General features: G+C 42.1%; 2 protein-coding genes across 2 annotated transcripts; both read left to right on the plus strand.

Moving 5' to 3' along the window:
• The first annotated feature begins 424 nt into the window (after positions 1-424).
• On the plus strand, positions 425-3,622 carry LOC138224829 (TRAF-interacting protein with FHA domain-containing protein A-like). The gene is made up of 2 exons (XM_069182922.1): positions 425-579; positions 1,262-3,622. Exons 1-2 carry the CDS (start codon positions 529-531, stop codon positions 1,862-1,864), a joined length of 654 nt encoding a protein of 217 aa, XP_069039023.1. The 5' UTR covers positions 425-528; the 3' UTR covers positions 1,865-3,622.
• A 3,777-nt stretch (positions 3,623-7,399) lies between these two features.
• Positions 7,400-15,746, plus strand: LOC102694391 (membrane-spanning 4-domains subfamily A member 4D-like). The gene is made up of 7 exons (XM_015337716.2): positions 7,400-7,486; positions 10,842-11,031; positions 11,333-11,443; positions 12,144-12,200; positions 12,899-13,021; positions 14,121-14,255; positions 14,775-15,746. Exons 2-7 carry the CDS (start codon positions 10,852-10,854, stop codon positions 14,922-14,924), a joined length of 756 nt encoding a protein of 251 aa, XP_015193202.1. The 5' UTR covers positions 7,400-7,486; positions 10,842-10,851; the 3' UTR covers positions 14,925-15,746.
• The last annotated feature ends 3,847 nt before the right edge of the window (positions 15,747-19,593 follow it).

Here is a 19,593-nt window from a genome sequence, read left to right on the forward strand (position 1 = left end):
ATGTGTTCATTTAAGAAAATTATTCCAGATTGCTTTTTCCACATTTCTTTTCCTGTCTTAAGGTAGGAATTACAGTGGTTTTCTACTTTAGACTTTGCGACATTTAGCATGGATGGCTGGTGTCTTTTCTGCAGATTGCCGAGAGCTGTGTTCTCGATTGTAGCGTTGCAGTACAACATTAAAGGCAAGGAGTGAGCAATTTAGCATGAGAAAGGTAGTTTACAGGCGCAGATGGAAAGCCTCTCTCTCAGCCCTCAACTGGACGAAGGGGCAGGTGTTTCTTTGTAGGGCCAAGTATAACAAGAACAGCTTTCATCCATTAAAGTAGAACTTAGGTTCACAAATGATCAAAGCTGGAAATTCTTAGTGGAATACGATGCGCTCAAACTCGTCTTTCCTGAAACCAAAAGTGACATTTGCATGTTTGTGTCCAGCGAACTTTTATTGTCTTCTTATCTTTGAACTGTACGTGTAGAGTCTGGATTCCTGGAAGTGAGGGTTAGACTTACTGTACACTCTGAGCCTCTCATGACGTTGGAGAGCGATCTGGAAGAATACTGCAGCATTGCAAAACAAGAGGTTTGCATGTCTTGTTCTCCAACTTAGCAGGAACAAACACGATTAACTAAGTGTGAAAGATCTCAATCTTAAAAAAGTTAATCTCGGGATCTTCACACATGAAGGCTTCATACAAAATAGAAGACATTTTTGATGTCTTGAAGACCTTTCTGAAAGTATTTTTTCACAAATGCAACTAAACTGCATTAGCATGGGTACCGCTAACATTTTGAACTGATTCAGGCACCCAGAACCCAAATCCAAACATCTGCAGCACACACTATCTATTTCTTTGCTCACTGACACATAATTATATACACAGCAACTAATTACACTCCTGTGAAAATGAGTCCATTATTCACTAAACATTTCCCACAGGTCTCTACCAATCATGGCCTCCTAATAATCCCCATCTCTGAACTGGCTTCATCACTCTGCTCTGGGACATTGGTGGTGGCAGTGGGATTTCCCATTACCTGTAAAACGCTTTGATTGGAGTGTCTAGAAAAACAATATATATTGGATATTATATTAAATATATTATTTAATATTAATTTTATTGTAATAAGAACAACAACAACAACAATAATATGTTCCTCTAAGGATTATTGGTCTGAATACTCCTGCGTAGTTCACATGTCTTAGCTGTTTTGTTGTGGATTGTTGGCTATGGCTCACCGATCGCCCCCCTCTTTCCTTACAGGTTTTTAATCCCGGGGAAATGGCGAGCTTCGAGGACGCCGAGACCGAGGAGACCCTCACCTGCCTGCGCATCCAGGTTTACCACCCCCACCAGAGCGCCAAGGACGTGTTCCGCCACCTGCAGTTCCACAGGAAGCTGAGGCACCGGGCGGAGGACACCGTGCTGTTCGGCCGCGACGCCAAGGCCTGCGACGTCTCGTTCTACGACACCCGCGTCTCCCGCAGTCAGTTTGCCCTCCAGGCCTTCCGGGCCTTCGAGCGCTCCGAGCTGTGCTTCGAAATCAAGCACGTCAGCAAGAGGGGCAGCATGGCGGTCAACGGCCTGCCGCTGCAGCACCTCCACAAGGTGGAGCTGCCCGAGAAGGCCCTGGTCAGGTTCTCGGACTTCCAGCTCCTGATCCTCAAGGAACCCGGGGAGTCCCGGGACAGCTTCGAGATCGTGTTCGAGCCCTGCGCGGCGCCCCCCTGCCAGGAGGTCGGCGAGGTCGTGCCCTGCGGGAGCCCCGTGGTCGACAGCGGCTTCCACAGCCAAGAGTGCGCGGTTTCGGCCAGCGTCTCCCTCCGGGGGCCCCTGGAGAACGACGAGAGGATGCTCATTAAGTGAGAGCTGGAACGACTGTGCGGGGCCGAACGACTGTGAGTTAGACGCAACACGCAACACGCAACACGCAACACGCAACACGCAACACGCAACACGCAACACGCAACACACACAGTCATCCTCTCTTCTGTTCCCAGGAAGCCGCAGAACTTAGATGAGTCTCAACCGGTTCACAACCTACGAATTTGGAAATGGTCGTAAATTAAAACCATTCCGTTCGGCCATCCATCCATTTTCTAACCTCTTCGCCCCGTGCAGGGGTGGAGGGGGAGCCGGAGCCTATCCCAGCATGCAACAGGCACAAGGCAGGGTACACCCTGGACGGGACGCCAGTCCATCGCAGGGCACACACACACACCAGGGCCACTTTTCCCAGAAGCCAGTTGACCCACCAGCATGTTTTGAGACTTCAGGAGGAATCCGGAGCACCTGGAGGAAACTCATGTGAACTGGAAGGAGAACATGCAGACTCCACCCAGACATCACTTTTTCTTAGAGCAGAGCTTTTTGTTCTTAGAATATTTTTTATAGCGGCACCTGTATTTTGTAGCGAAGGCTAACATTGTGTAAAAATATTGTTAAAACAGACTGGTACATCTGTGGCTGCGACTCGATCAACAGGGAGAGATTGTCGCCGTTTCAAAACAATTTTCTTTGAAGAGCGGTATAATAGGGATGTGTTGGCATGTTTTCTTTTGTTTTCAAAATGAGCAAAACCCGACAAACCGATGCTGAAAGGATGAAACAAAGTTTTGTCAAGGCCTGTCAATGCCACGAGAAAACGAAAAGAATATTCAGAACTGGAACAATCCAGCCACTGTTTCAAATTCTTACGTGACAAGTTGTTTTTATTTAAATCATCAGTATTTATAATGTTTTACGATCTTTCACTATTCCAAACATTTTTTTTTTACACTGTCTTGTATCACAGTATATTATGTGAGATTTTGAACACCCTAAAAATACAGCTATGGCTGTTACTGTATTTTTCTGCTCTTAAACATTAATCCAATTGTATTGTTGTACCAATTGTGGCCTAAATCTCAAAAAACCTGGAGTTTCAGACTGCGGACTTGTACATTTTCTGATCCTGAAATGTGCATATAAAATGTTTTAAACAGACATCCGAAAATTGGCATTAACGATCTCCTACGACTGAATAAAACAGTTGAAATAAATGGCCAAAAAGACAAAAGAGTTACAATGTAGGGAACGGTATTGTGGTATGGACCGTCTAGGCTGAACCCGTGAAAGAGATTCTCTGAACAAAAACCAAACAGTTCCAGCGGGATGAATTGAGACTGTTGGTTCTTGTGCTGCCCTGTTCCTCTGGGGCAAAATAACCAAGTAAAGGTTAAAAATATCTACAATGAAAGAACTACTAATGTTCCAGTGTATTAGGCAAGTTTCTGTTTTAAAACAAAAGTCAATTCAAAGGTTACAGGACCACAACCCAACATGTGTTTCATGCTGAAGTGTAGTTTTCTTCAGCGTGTTAAGCAGTGAATACTAAAAATGTTCAACGTGATCCCTGTGTCTCTGCTGACAGTTCTCGAATTACAGTAATGCTAATGTATACTGTACATACTTTCTCGATTGTTTATCTCTAGTACAGTATGTATGTTTTATTGACTATTTTTATACAGACTGTGAAATGAATCAAGTGTCCTCAGTACGGTTTGAGGTTAACTGCAATCCTGAAATTCTTTCTTTTGAATGGGTTCTCAGAAAGCCTCATTATTAAAGATTTTTATAGATAGAGACGAGTGTTAGTGTGAGTGTTTTTTTTTTACCGGTCTGTGCAATCAGTTGTGTAACAAGGAATAAAATAACCTTAGAAGCCAAGGGCAAAGGGGCAGTTTGTAAAGTTTGCACTGAAGAGAAGCTGTCTGACACTCTTATAAGGATATTTTAAAAAATAGACTGAACATCATGCAAAATGCATCCCCTGTAAGTGCTGCAAATTCACAGGTTTAATACTGAACAGGAACAGCATGCTGTAAGTCAGTTCACTGTGCTGGTTATGTCCAGTAGGGCTACTGTGAATGTCCCAGGCCTGTCATGCACAGCTCATGAAAGGACTTATTAGTATTTCAATACCAACTTGTAAACTGAAATGGAAGCGCCCAGAGGAAACCCACGTGAACACAGGGAGAACATACAGCACCGACTCCAGGTTCAGCAGTTCATGCCCCATGGTCTTCTGGGAAATGTAGTTCAAAATACTGCACCACAGGTTTGGTCTGAATACTATATATAATAAGGATATTATGTTACTGTATATGATTATGAGTGATTCCTGGTCTTGGAGAATTGTTACGTATATATTGATATATGGACCAAATGAGATTTGGGAAGAGACTTGATTCAGGTGTATAAGCTACTAAGGGGTAGTATACTAAAATTTAGAATGGAGAAGAGGAGAAGCTACTTAAAACAAAGAGTGGTAGATGACTCTTCCCAGTCGGGTGGTTGAGGAGTTTTGAGTAACGGCTCAACCGAGCTAACCGCATGAGTAAGATGGCTTGACTTTTGCATCTCACATTTGTATCTGTTTCATCACACAAAGATAAACTTCAGCATGGAGTCAGCACGATCGGTCTTCCAAAACGAACGATCGATAAACGTGCCCACAAGCTGAAGGAAATGAAGGGAGGAAGGCAAACGAGAATCAAAGAGCTCAGACTGGTGGATGTCAAGGAGACTTTGCTGAGTTAGAAGAGGTTAATCTCCAGTCTTGAGATATACAAGAAACTGAGACCTCAGCTTATACATGCTTGCTAGAATTGTAGGGAAACTCCTCGACAGAACATTACTGAAGAGCCAGCTTGTGGCACCTGACCAGCAGAATAAAACTGGAGCTGTTACTGACTGTGTGCAAAAACCTGGAAACAACCGGGGAGTTTCCACCTCCAGGGAATCAGGCTGGAGTTTCCAGCGAGACATGAGTAGAGCTTGATCTGGGAAGCTGCCAAGTGGTCAGGCATTCTGAAAGGGCAGAGCTGCAGTACACACAGGCAGCTGAGAAACAAGAACATGCCTGAGGTCCCAGGTTGAAACGTAAAGAGGGAAAATGATCCTACTTTGGGGACAAATCCGAAATACCTGCAGAGAATACCTACAAATATGAATCTTTCTTTTGTTTAGGATGCCATTAGGATGCCAAGTCACCTGTCCCTCCTCTGACAGAGACAGGGGGACAGGAAGAGGGGGAGGTCACCAGTCTTATATATTAGTAGCAATTATCTAACCCAGTGGTTCTCAAACTTTTTGGACCAAGTACCACCCCTATTCCAACCAAATCATCCAAGTACCACCTACAAGTCATCATCTCATAGGAACCCCAGAAATTCTCAATGACCAACATGAGCGCGCGTGCACACACTCACATACACATATAATAAATATAATAATAATAAACTTTGTTTGCTATATTAAGATATGGTTTCTCAAAGTGTTTTACAGGAAAAAAAACAACAACATAAAAATAAAAAAGCACCATTTCAGTGAGAGGGGTGAGCCTGTTTAGTCGAGCAAAGCAGATGTGAATTAATTTTTCGAGCCTTGATACAATTCACAACAGTTTAACATCGTCAGGCATTGTCTTGACGGCAAAGGTCTCGCGGTGGATGTTGCAATGAAACCATTAACGTCTGGAGCAACCTCTCTAATTCGTGCAACTACACCGCTGTGTCGGCTTGTCATTGCTCCAGCACCGTCTGTACAAACTCAGACGCATTTTATCCAGTCGATGCCATTCTCTTCGATAAATTCATTCAGAAGCTGAAATACGTGCTCTCCTGTAGTTCCTGTTGGTAGCGGCTTACAGAACAGAAAGTCCTCACGGGACGTACCCTCAAACTCGTATCTAACATAAACGAGCAAATTGGCCAAATCGACTACAGACTCATCTAATTGCAGTGAAAAACATCTGCTCATCTTAACGCGCGCTGTCAGCGTACTTTTGATATAATCCTTCATTTCAATAATTCTATGAATGACTGTGTCTTTCATGGGGAGCAGCAGGTCGAGCTGTTCATCAGCTTTTTCTGCACACAAAATAGTGTGGGGCTTACATGCTTTAGCAATCCGCAAGCTTGCATTTTTCCACATTTCCGTTTTTATTTCAGTGTTTATTTTAAGTATTTATTTCATGCGCATGGGAGAGAAACACAGAGACGCTCGGTGTATTTTTCTCAAATTTACTTAGAACAGTTCTTAAATATTTTTCTGTTATTTTTCACGCTTTCCTGTGCTCACAAGATTACCAGCGTTCGTAGCACGCATTTCTATGCATTCCTGTGTTTACAACGTTGGCATTGTTCCAAAATCACGCACATTCTCCTTTTTCCCTATTTGCTAGAGATACAGTAGCTTTTTTTAAATACAATTGGTCACTTGCGTCCATAGCACACATTCCTATAGAGTGGTATAGAATTACAGAGTATCTCTTGTGTCCACTGAAGTATAAGCGCGCACTGTATCGTAGTATGTAGGCTGTGTATTCGACACGTATAAAAATACAAAATATGAAAACCCGTCCCGATTTTTTTCAGCGCACACAACACAGTTCCAGGGTCATTTGGCGTACCACCTGGCGGCAAGCCACGTACCACTGCAGGTACGCGTACCACAGTTTGAGAACCACTGATCTAACCTACCACGCAAATGCTGTTTGGCCAGGGATCCTAACTATAGCCCAAACTCCAATGGAGAAGGCAGCAAACTCCGTTAGGAAGAGCATAGTGCTTCATCACAATGGTTTGCTTTGACTTCACTGGAGGTAGAGCGTATTGAATTTGACAGTTTCTGGATGAATGAGGCACCATATCACAGTTTATAGTGATATCCAGGCAGGGCTCTGCGATCTGGATGAACTGCATTTCAAATGGATAGGATGAACAAGAGCTGACTGTCGCAAACCACTGACATTGCTCAGCGATGCACTTGGCCCATAAATGTAACATGCACACCATTTGACCTCTTTACAATAATAAGTTTCAATTGCACTGTGTGCGATACGGGAGATCTCAGAGAGATTTTGAAGTAATGGAATTCAGTTGTGGGTGATTGAAGACCTTTGTCTACATGTCTGCTGGAAAATATGCAGTTTGTAGGGGTGAACCGCATCTGATTTCCTTTAAAGGTCCTCATTATTTATCAAGACTGCTCAGAAAATGGTCTAGCAAAATGGTTTTTAGTCTTCCTTTCCTAGCCTACTGCGCCTTTAGACCCTTTTGAAGTTATTTTTGAACACCCTCTCATATTGTCAGTGACCTAGATTCTTCGCGCTATCAGGCTGTCCAGTGGCTTTGTGCTGTGATCCTCAGTGGACTCTTGGTAATCTTTGAGGTTAGCAGACAGGACATTGTCTGGCCAAGTCACAGAACTGCCTCTCCTGTGCATATGTCGATGCACAAGGATGTGGGTAACCAGAAGCTTTCTGTAGAAGTGTCAGAATTAGATTTTGACCACATGTCAACTATACGCCACTGCTAAACTAGAGCATTTCCGTTCTATTCAAAAAGAGGGGAAGCAGAGTGCAGAAAACCTTTAAGATCAAGATCTCCCTGAAGCTTCACTCTGCAGTTTTCTTTTGAGCTTCTGACGTGGTGCTTGTTTCAGGTAAGTCAGAACACGACCACTCCTGGAGTAATTCGATCTGCACACAAATATCTTTATGGCTCTGTTTGCTCTTAAGAACCAAATGGCGCTGATCTGAAGCAGCGGAGCTGTAGTTTGTACCAGATCAGTCTCTTCTGCAAACCTGTCAATTCATCTTTCAAATGGATGCATTCTTTCGTTTTCAGAAATTGGCTGTTAATATTGGGCCCCATGCTTAAATATCCTCTAAATGTGTGTAATTTGCATTTTGCAGTTTTATTCATGGAGTTAGGATTACTTTACAATTATTAATTGTTCTGGATATGACCCTATTTTTAAAATCTCTGCACTACTTGTAAGCTTGAAACTACACATTTCAAAAGAAGTGAATACGAGTATTCCAAATGTGAGATATGTCTTTGTCATAGACAATTTGATTTCTGCTGCAGGTCATTTATAATTTACCTAAGGAGGACTACAATGTACCTAAGTCTTCTTTGTTATCACCCATCTAATATGACACTATTTTACATTACAGCTGATCAATGCAGAACTTAGAGTATTGTAAGGCAATACTGTACTTATTCTTATTATTTCTGTTGTCCCAACAGAAGGAAAACATCAAACTAGATGTGAGTCTTTCTGCCCAATTTCTGTACTCAACATGTACCACAAGATTTAAGCTCAAAATATGACCAAAAAATAATAGAAAAGGTTACTTTAGCTAATAAATTTAGATCAAACCGGATTTATTCAGAACAGAAAAACACAAGATAACCTCAGATCCACCTTCCATATTTTGAAGCATATTGATGATCAAAAGAATAAGTAAGAGTAAGTAAGACAGCACTGAACGCAGACAATGTCCTGCTGTATATGAGTGATTCTAAATAATCATTTGTCAGGTTTGAGGATGTCCTGGCGAAATTCGGTCAGACATTGGGGTATAGATTAAACATAGAAAAAAATGTTATTTGCTATAATTATAACCCAAAAAATGAATTAAGAGAAAAAATTAAGCTAGTTTGCCAAGCTTAATCCCATCCATGAAGTATTTGGAAGTGCATTTATCAAAAGACTTATCAAAGCTATTTAATTCAAACTAAAACCCTTTAGCTCATAAAATAATAGGTGACCTACTGTAGCTGTCTGGAGTCTGCTCCTTCTCTCATTGGTATCTAGAGTGGAAGTTATTAAAAGTCCTACCACGACTATTATACCTGTCAGTCTCTTCTGTAGGAGATCTCTACAGAACACTTAAACAGATGGGATAAATTGGATAGATTGACTCCAGAATTCATTTGGAACAGAAAAAAGCCAAGAATTAAAATTAAAACTCTACAATTAACTAAGGGGAAAGGTGGCCATGTCTAAATTCATATTACCAAGCAGCCTGACTTACAGTAGATATCTAATCTGTCGGTGTGATCGAGATGATAGTGTAAACTGAATTTTTATAGTGCAAAATAACTACTTTATAGCCATTTTATATTGATTTAAAAAATTACATTTATTACCAAACAAACTAAGATATTATCAAAACTGTATATTAATATTGAATATATGAAAAAAAAGTTCAACAGAATATATCAAAATTCATATTCAGGATATATTAAACCCAGCCCTAACATTCAAGTAAACCGGAGAGGAAGGAGTTCACGGTGTTGGAGGCTAAGTGGAGATCAAGTAGCGACTCAATCAAACATATTCTGGTCGTGTTTAAAAATACTGGAAATCTATACCTTTAGTCCTTAATAATATAGTAAACCTAGACATATCGTTTGAATTCTCCATTCTGTATTTGTGTAATTTTACTGTTGATTACTTGGAAGTTAAGGACAGGCATTTACTAGAAATTGTCTTAGTTGAAAAGAAGAAATAAATCACCAGAAAATCGTTTACTAAAAAAACTCAACATCTGAACAATGGATCAATGTTGGCGTGGAGAGGTTTGGGAAATACCGGCAAGCCTGGATTTCGTTTTTAATAATGGTATTTCCATATGTAACCTTGCATCTATGCTGGCATAATGTAAATCGCTAATTACATGAAGATATAACTGTAAAATAAAAACATGAAAGATTACTTTGACATTTTGAATAAAGCCTACCTGTAAATCCTTTCATTGTTTTATAAAAAGTTAGAAAATACTCCACCCTAAAAAAATAGTGCTATGTTTATCAGTAGCTTCTTTAACACATTTTCTGATTTAATCATTTAGTGGGTTTATGGCTAACTACTTTAAAAGATACTGTACGAACTGTGTGTATGGTCAGAAGACATAAGTCATCCTCCCTTATAGGATCGGTAAAATCCTAATGCATTTGCTTTGTGTTAAATTTAAACCTGTTTAAATTTAAAATATATCTAATGTTTATGCACGCAGGTGCAAAATGTGTCTATTAGTGCTTTGACATCCTTTGCACATTTACTGGTTCACCACAAGGCTCTGCTTTTTTTACCCTCCTTTTTATCTTATATACTGATGAACGTTGGAGCAGCATGAAAATCATTATATCAAGCTTGCCGATGACAGTGTATTAGTCTCTCTCCTCTCAAAACCCAGCAGTACTGTACGAAAGGAAAGCATCAGGAACGCCTGCTTTTATTTCACCTTTGACCTTAAGAAATGTTCGGGGAAATATTCCCACTATACTGTAAAAGAGGCGCCGTCCTTCGGATGAGACGTAAAACCGAGGTCCTGACTCTCTGTGGTCATTAAAAATCCCAGGGTGTTTCTCGAAAAGAGTCGGGGTTTAACCCTGGGGTCCTGGCCAAATTTCCCATTGGCCCTTACCAATCACGGCCTCCTAATAATCCCCATCTCTGAACTGGCTTCATTGAGTCATTAACCTTGCTTTGAGTTTCTCTCAGTTTCAGGTTCTCAGAAGTATTTCCTCAGTGTTTCTTGATCTTCAGTTTCCAGTTCCTCAGTTGCCATGGCCACTAATCACCTCAGACCTCAGACCTCAGGCCTCTGCTCTGCCTGCTTCAGCTGCACAACTACTGCCTCGGCTGTTTCCTCAGTCTCGGCTCTGCTTGTCCTCTTCAGTGTTGTCATTGAATATATTATCTTGATTGCCGTGTATCTGGGCTCGTTGACTCTAATTTTTTGCTGAGCCCGTTTCAACACCTCGTCGGGCCTGGCATAAAAAAATGAACCACAGAGTTGCGTGGAGCTGTGCTTGTCCTAAGGGAGGCAATGGGTATGAAACCACAGTGTGAGGATGTTTCCATGTTATAATCAAATACCAGAGCGTGTTGCATCTGGGAGATCGGCGTTGTCTCTCAAAGGTAGACCGAGCCCGGCTGGATTTTCTGTCCCTGTGAGCTGGGTTTACTGACGCAGAGAGAATGCTTGTGTGTCTTCCTGCAGGACAGCCCTCATGGCTGCAGCAGCTGTCTTCCACACTCCCAGCGAGGTGATCGCTCTGGCACCAGGACAGGTGCCTGGGGGCGCTCAGTTTACCACTGGTACCATTTGCCAGTATGTGCCTTCCTCCGTCGTCTGTCAGGGGCAAGCTGACCTGAAGAAATTTCTGACTGGAGAGCCAAAAGCGCTGGGAGTAAGCTACCCCCGTCCCTCTCTCGTCCGCCTCCTCTCCTGCATTCTGCCTCTTTGTCTGCCAGATCCTGTATTACTGTAGTACTAGAAATATGCTGCCCTTTAAGTCTTCTTTTTCAAGTCCTAAACATCGAGGTGCAAGTACAGTAAAGGTAGGAACTGGTGTTCAGGGGTCAGTAGTCGCTTTGCTTCTTAGGGAAAGCGTGGGGAAGATATTTAAGAACTAAGGAATTCATTCTCCTTTCCTTCCGGGTTGGTCGCCTCACGGGGGCGTGTTTGTGAGCGTGTGGTTTTTTCTGCAGGTGGTCCAGATCATGATTGCGGTGGCGCTTGTATTGCTGGGCGGGATCCAGATTGTTGCACTGCAGGTTACAGTTGGAATCCCGGGGATCCCCTTCTGGGGTGCTGTGTTTGTAAGCCCCTTCTTTTCTTTTTGTGCGCATATGAAACATTTTGCAAACCGATGAGAAGGGGGGGGGAAGGCAGACTAAAAGCTATGGAAAGTGAAATCCCACTGATGTTGTCTGTTGAAGGGGGAACAAGACTTTTCCTGGAATTTCTTACAACCTCCAGCTAGGAGCAGATGTGGGCACTAAATATAGGAAAACAGGACTAAAATTTATGATTACTTCACTTTCATTTCTTAATTGACAATCCTTATAGCTAAACAACAACATACTATACATACAGCAATGGAAATCTCCTTTTTGTTGAGAACATCCACTTCCATTCATATCCTCATCAGCCCTGGGATCCCCAGAGGTTTCTATAATCAGTGTTTTTTGTTGTTGTTTTCCTCTCCTGTGGTCACCTGTTGCTATATTGTCAATATCTACATAATTCTGTAAAGTGCTCTGTGGTAAACAATTGAGAAAGGCTCTATAAAAGATTCATTGATTCTAAATTGGAGATGTGGATTCTAATTAACCTACTATGTAGGTAGGGCATTGCCCCCTGAGTATAATCACACTGCTGATAATTGCACTATTATGTTTGGACAGCTGTGTTTCAGCACGAGGACCCTTGGGTTCACTTCATCATTCTAATACATGCGTTTCTAAAAGATGCTCTTGGAAATGTGAAATCTAACCAAAGAAACGTCTTTACCAACAGTACATCGTCTCCGGATCTCTTTCTGTTGCAGCGAGCAACTATCCTAGATCTGCCTTGGTGAGTTCGCCACTGGTTTAGATTAGAATTGAGATATGTGGAGCTGGGTTTGGGCTCCTGCACAGCAGATATCCCTAGTGCAGAGGTTTAGCACCGATGTCACTGCAGGATTGGAGTTTCAAACAGATGTTCAGGAGAATGTCAGATCTCGGTCTCACTTCTGCCTCCTTTAGGAGAAATATCACACATTTGTGACTCGCTTGTGTGTTTCACTTTTTTACATCCTTCTTCTGCCCATCTTCATCCTTGGAGCTGCTCCCTGACTCATTCCTTATGAAATGAGATGGGGTGAGGTTGGAGAAGGACGTCTTCTCCACCCTTAATTAGGATTTGACAGGTCTCCTCCTTCTCCCCATGCAGTACAAGGCTGCCTGGAAGATGAGTTTTACTGATTTATTGGCAAGTGTTAATGTATGTAAAAAAAATAATTGGCAGTTCCAAATTGGATATCTTTGCAGCACAATGACAACTATGGGAAATGAAAATCCTGTTTGTCCAAAATGTAAAACTTCAGTGAGACCCAATAAGCAATTAATTTTTTATGTGTCTCATTGACTATACACACCAGGGGCTTCTACATTTCTGTATGGTAAATTGTACCTGTGCTTCTGAGTATCCACACCTCTGAGACACAACCAAGCTGTATTTTCATTTATAATCCTGTACTTTGAGACTTTTTTCTCATTGTTGTATTCCAGATCAATGGAGCCCTGGCCATGAACATTTTCAGTAGTGTTGTGGCTTGCATCGGCGCAGTCCTCAGTGGAATTAATATTGTTATTCATAAATCTTATGATTACACAAACAGATATAATAGCATGGTAAGAGGACAGCAATGCTGTCTTACTTTGAAATCTCTGAACTGTGAAAGTTGTAAAGGCAATGAGAAAAGGCCACATTTAATTGTAAACAACAAACCCAAAGCAGATTAACCTCTGGTTTCAATTTAATCCTGGCAACAAATGAGAAAAGCAGTTTCGCCAGTTAAAAAGCTTCCAGATTAACATGAACATGAACAAAGGAGGGAAAAAAACTGTCGTGTCACAATGTGAAACACTTGTGAATACATTCTTTGAAGAAAAAAAAAATAAAAATAAGAAGTTAGTCTGGTACTACAGGGACCAGTTTTATTTACGGATGCTGCACATCCTAGTTTATTGGTTTTGGCAAATTTTAGTTTAAGTTATGTTTTTTTATAACAGGGAACCCTACCTACCTCCTTGCCTGCCTTTCTAATAACAGACCTGTCAAATATGCAGACATACAGCAGTGTGTTCTTAATTGTTCTTACAAGCAGTAAAAGTGGACTTTTAAATCATAATCAGGTTTAGGGAAAAACACCCGTTATGTAAAATTTAAGTGGAAAGTACAACATTCAGATAGGAAGAACGACTATGATTGACACTGTGGTTTCAGTTCCTGGGGTGCTGTCTGTGTGGAGTTTGCATGTTCTCCCCATATTTGCATGGGTTTCCTCTCACACTGCAGTGAAATGTCTGCTGCACAACCTGTACTTATTCCCTCATGTGGGTTTCCTGGGAGTTCTCTGGTTTCCTCCCACAGTCCAAAAACAAACTGGTCCTTAATTAGCTGCTGTAAAGCTGGCCCTGCTGTGAGTGTGCCTGTTTGTGCCCTCTGTTGGAATAGTGGCCCGTTTTTGTTAACTAGACAGCGGGGAGGATCAATAAAGCCTAGCAGTAATGTCTGGATAGATAATTCAAAGAACAGAACGTAAATCAAACTAAATACAACAGCAAGGACTTGTTATACCTCTGCCACAGCACAGAGGAGATCTGTTTGACTTATCAGTTTGGTCTGAAGGGAATGTAATACAAACCAAAAACAGACAATGGAACAAAGGCGATTACCTGGAAGCTTAGACCTCACAGCTTGGGCCTAATCGCGGTGATGTTTCTTCAGCTGCAGTGGTCGACAGTGTCCATGTCCATGGGCCTGAGTGCTGCGATGCTGATTCTCTCCATGCTGGAGCTTGCTGTGGCCGTCTCCACAGCTATCTTCTGCTGTAAAGCCACCTGCTGCAGCTCCTCTCCGCCGGTAAGGCCGCCTTAAAAAATACCATTTAACTTGAGCGTTTGAAACCTCGAAAATACCACCTCTGGATTAACATTGATCCCAGTTTCATGGGGGGGGGGAAGGCTGAAGCAGAGTGAGAATCCTATAGATGTCAAGAAGAAAAGAGAGGGGTCAGGACTTAAAGAGCAATTGTCTAGTGCAGCTATTTCAGAACAGAAAGTCCTCGGCATTAGTGTGACAATGGTATTTCAGGAGCAGCCTGTGTTAGTGATGCACATAGAACTACATTTCCCATGTTGCTACTGGGTGGTTTCAGGAATAACTTCCTGTAAATGGTTCCAAATATTGAAAACTCTACATTGACTAAAAAGTGTGAAAAGAAAGTGAAAATCCTTCTTGCATCTGCACCACGAAGGTCAATTTGGGCTCCAACGGCCATTCGCTGGGTTTTGAGCGCCTCGATTCGTTATCTTCCTTGAAGTTACAAACGTAACAGGAAATCGTTTTTTCTTATATTGTGGCCCCAATGCTGTTTTTCAGCACACCATTCTTCTCCAGCAAGTAACCAGCCAGCCGGCTCCAGGACCTGTGCAGAATGTGACCTACCCTCCTCTGGCTCAGTCTCCCTGCCCCAGTGCTCCTCTGATCAACAACGTCCAGAACGCTCCTCCGTCTTACTCCAAGGACTGAGTCCAGCAGAAAGCATCCCTGCCTTGCTGAGCATCTGTGTCTGCAATGTGCTTCTTTTCCTCTAGAGCTCCTGTCCTCTGTATAACATAAGTATGACTTAAAATTTACAGACAACTACTGTACCTACAGTTACTTATCAGATGTTAATTCATAAATGATTTCTTCTGGGTGGGTCTTGAAGGATTTTCGCCTTCAACAGCATGACTGGATAGCTTGTTCCATACTCCTCCTGCCCTTTGTGTAAAGAAGTGCCTCAGATCTACTCGCAAATGTATTTTTAATTGCAGAAGTAGTATTGGCAGCACTGCCATAGCGTCCATCTACTTAAACAGTCTTCGCTGTTGCAAAAACAACTGTAGCTCTGATAATTATTTCTCACATTTATTTTTAGAATTTTCTGTGGATTTCTGGGAAAGAGCTGTTGTTCGCTGGTGGAACTGCACTGTTTTTAATGACCTATTTTCTTGTAATCTTACGGTTTTAAGTTAAATGACCTTACTACCAGTGCAAAATAAAAAAAAAAGGCATTGGGGAGTTTAATTACTGTATATGCTCTAGCTTTTATATACAGAAAGCATGAGAGGAGGACTTTTTTAATTACTTTCATTTTTTTTAATATCATTATATATGAGACAGAGTATCTATATACAGATATAAAAAATGGCTGAGCTACACATCAGTTTTTGTATGTAAAATCATAACAAAAATGATAATATACTGTCTGTAACACCCTGTTATTATTTTTTATTTATGAACATATAAAAACAATGTATCAAAAGGTGCAAACATGTTTTTCAATACAATCCGATCACTTTATTAGCCCTATACAATTTCTTGCATTAGGAATTTGTCTTTTCGCAGACCCCAGCTTGCTCTCCATGAGACACACAGACAGGGAGAGAAGCTGGGGGTCAGAGCGCAGGGTCAGCCATTTATACAGGCACCCTGTTGGGGTTAAAGGCCTTGCTCAGGGGCTCCAACAGAGTAGGATTTCTCTGCCAGCCACGGGATTTGAACCGGCAACCTTTCAGCCACAGGTGCAGATCCTTAGCCACAGAGCCACCACCCCAAAGCCTGCGTGTAGATGCCAGGAATGAACCCGAGGCCTCATACGTGCAAAGCATGCACTCTAACACTGAGCCACATCCCCCTAAATGCTCTAAATAGATTGTATTTTGGAACCACATTTAGTGGACTGCAATAGATTCATCTTTTACTTTGCACAGTGCTCTTTTCTTAAGGACCTCCAATACAAAAAATACAAACAGTAAAAGTTACTATAAGCATCATCTACAGAAGCTTATTAGCGCCACAGAGAAAAACAAATACTGGGTTTATACTAGATAGTATTGTGTTTATATGTGAAAATGACAGTATTGCGTTTATACTAGAAAATTATTGCATTTAACCGCAAATTTAATTTGTAAACAATGTTGCCAACTATATGTATATCTTCATTATACATGCAATAATATTGTCCTGTGCAAAGCAGCGCTGACTTTAACAGAATATTGTTACACTCCCATTCTTGGAAACTATGAAAATAGTAAGCAATGTAGTTCACAAATTATTGCATTTAAACACAATGGTTTTCACATCTAAGAACAATCATTTTCTCGTGGAAACGCAATAATGTTCTCATTTAAATGCAATACTATCTTGTATAAACAAGGTCATTTTTTTGCATACTTACATATCATTTTTATGAAACAAAAGCTGGGTCTGCAGGTTGTATCTGTTGCCCTGTCTTAGACTGTGATTTAGACTACACAGCTGGATAAAAAAGCTAGAATATAAAGATTTACATTTAAAAGGATCCTATGTTTTGAGCAAGGTACCCAGAGTGCTCCAGTAAAATAGCTAGCTATATAAATGGCACCATACCTCAGCAAACTAGTTGGCAACAAAGTCAGACAAAAGAGTGTTCTAAGTGTTATTGTTTCAAAAATTATCTACAGAATGCCTAGCCCTGTACCCAAACAAGCTACAAGCAAATACATACATAGCATGAAATACATTTCAGAAAAACACAAATAGACCAATTTAAACTACCCTTTTATATCCCAACCTGAAAAACTGTATTTGCAGTGTCAAATATAAAAGCGTCGTGCTGTTTCTCAGATTCAGTAATGCTTTATTCCCTAATAGGCCTACATTCTAACAAGCATAAGACGTCATTCTCTTTCTGAAAACCACTTTCCAGCTTCTACTGGTTGATTACAGAACTTTATACCCTGCAACACGAAGGCCGGTTCTTCCGTTCTTGTGATGACGGATGTGCTACTGCAGAATCCGTAAACACTTTTACGGGTGTTCCAATTGTCCAGTCCAATTCTAGTAATGGCGACAGGACAGACCTAAAGAGGTTTGGCTTGGACTCGCCTGGCTGAGGCTGAGATCAGCGCTGCCAGCACAAAAAAGTGTGCACGAGTGTGAGGTGGTGACCTTTGACCCTTGTAGTTTGACCTCTAACCCCGAAACCTCTGTTCAATGACGCCACTTAACGTGCAAGAGCTGTACCTGTAGTTTAAAGTGACGCTGAATTAGCTTAGAACAGAACAAACTTTTGTTACTTTTGTCTGTTTTTTTTCTTCTTTGGGTATGTATCTTTGGAAGCCGCTGGCGTGTTTATTATTTTTATCGCCAGCACCCATATCCCCCGGCAGCTCCCAGCTGGCAGCCCCACTGGAGCTCAGCAGTGTGAGCCTGGCCAGTTCCTGGATGGGAGACTCCTGGGAAAGCTGAGGCTGCTGCTGGAAGAGGTGTTGGTTGACCAGTAGGGGGCGCTCACCCTGCAGTCTGTGTGGGTCCTATTGCCCCAGTATAGTGATGGGGACACTACACTGTAACAAGGCGCCGTCCTTCGGATGAGACGTAAAACCGAGGTCCTGACTCTCTGTGGTCATTAAAAATCCCAGGGCGTTTCTAGAAAAGACTAGGGGTGTTACCCCGGTGTCCTGGCCAAAATTTCCTATTGGCCCTTACCAATCATGGCCTCCTAATAATCCCCATCTCTTAACTGGCTTCATCACTCTGCTCTCCTCCCCACTGAGAGCTGGTGTGTGGGGAGAGGACTGGAGCATCATCCAGGTGGGGCTGCACACTGGTGGGGGTGGAGGGGATCCCCATGACCTGTAAAGAGCTCTGAGTGGTGTCCAGAAAAGCGCTATATAAGTGGAACCAATTATTATTATTATTATTATTATTATTATTCTCTAGTTAAAACAAATCAATGTTCACAATTACAGAGGGACACTTGCTCCTCACTCTGAGACAAACACATTTGATTAAATACACACACCATAACTTGCAGATACTGTCAGAGACACACCTAGACCGTCGGCAACAGGTATGAGCAAGCTTTTTGGCGCCACAATTTTATTTCACCTGCCGATCGATTTCTTAATTCAGCATACTGTGCAAAAGTGTGGACTGCTTTCAATTTTCAATTATTTGTTTCCTTTTAACGTTAAAATCCAAGACATACTGTTAATATTAAGTAATTAAAGTGGAAGATAAAGTGGGCAAAAAGTGCTTGAATGATAGTCCCCTCAAAACCTTACATGGATCTCAGCAGGAGAGGTGGGATTACCTAAAGCCTAAGAAAAAAAAAGTGGAATGTCGAATAAGTCTTTTTTTTTTAATCAAGCAACAGAGCATTGTGCAATCATGCACTAGACATCAGATGAAATAAAAGAGTAAATAGTCTATATCCATCCATGCAAACTATTGAACGATATTTTCTTTCATCCTGTATTTATGAAGATTGTACATTTGGGGTGATAAATTGATCAATCCAACCGGGGTAAAGTCCAGCTCGTCTCCAACTCTGTTCTTTCGCTGCAACTGAGCTCAAAGCCAGAGTTGACCTCCAGCTCGCACCGTTTTAATTAGTCCGCACCTGCGTGCTGCCCGCGAGAGGTCGTCTGAGGGGACCCCGCGGGTCGGGTCGTTAATTAGCTGAAGGTGTGCGAGGGGTTGAGCGGTGAAGGGGAAGACAGGAGAGGAGAGACAGCGGTGTCCAGTCCTGGCTCCGGCCGATAGGTCAGTGTCTCTTATTTTGGAGGTGAATGCATTAATGCACTTCTCTGAATTAAGCGTATCTTTTAACTAAACAAAAATAAAGATGAGAGGTATTTCGCTCTATGGTCACTAGGCGATGTCCGGTGCAAGTGCTTAAACTGCCGTTTCAAACCCTTTCGGTTTCGTTCCGCTGACTGGCTCTGGAGGAGCTACGCAGCCGCCGTGATTAACGCCGATGAGTCTCACCTGGGGCGGTTACGTTGTACCGCCACACACACTCACGCTCTCGAGGTTTTGCACCCAAAGAAAACCGCTTTATTGCAAAACAAGATGCATCTCATTGGCTGTTTTTTTTTTAACTTTTATTAAGTACTGTTATTGGCTTCCAACGCTGTAGCTGTCGGTACAGCCGGTCCTCCAGCGGGAGTCCAGGAGTGGCGAGTGTCCGCAGTGCCGGCAGGGGGCGGCGGGTTGGGCCTCTTAGCTGCTGGCACACGAGGGTGGGGAGGGAGGAGGCAGAAAAGGCAGCACGCTTTTCAAGTCTCTCACACCTGGGGAGCTGCCTAATTGAACCTTAAAAGGTTACACACGCTTCGAGACCGCCTTCTAAAGCGTTCATCTCCCAAACGAGTTTTACGCGTTTGGC

Source organism: Lepisosteus oculatus, chromosome 23 (assembly GCF_040954835.1).
Source record: "Lepisosteus oculatus isolate fLepOcu1 chromosome 23, fLepOcu1.hap2, whole genome shotgun sequence".
Lineage (NCBI taxonomy): Eukaryota > Metazoa > Chordata > Actinopteri > Semionotiformes > Lepisosteidae > Lepisosteus > Lepisosteus oculatus.

Bases quoted from the DNA above. Each gene is read 5' to 3' on its own strand.
- LOC138224829 (XM_069182922.1), top strand. From the start codon at position 529: ATGACGTTGGAGAGCGATCTGGAAGAATACTGCAGCATTGCAAAACAA. The intron at 580-1,261 runs GTTTGCATGTCT...CTTTCCTTACAG, and splicing joins GCAGCATTGCAAAACAAGAG to GTTTTTAATCCCGGGGAAAT.
- LOC102694391 (XM_015337716.2), top strand. From the start codon at position 10,852: ATGGCTGCAGCAGCTGTCTTCCACACTCCCAGCGAGGTGATCGCTCTG. The intron at 12,201-12,898 runs GTGAGTTCGCCA...GTTGTATTCCAG, and splicing joins ACTATCCTAGATCTGCCTTG to ATCAATGGAGCCCTGGCCAT. The intron at 14,256-14,774 runs GTAAGGCCGCCT...GCTGTTTTTCAG, and splicing joins GCTGCAGCTCCTCTCCGCCG to CACACCATTCTTCTCCAGCA.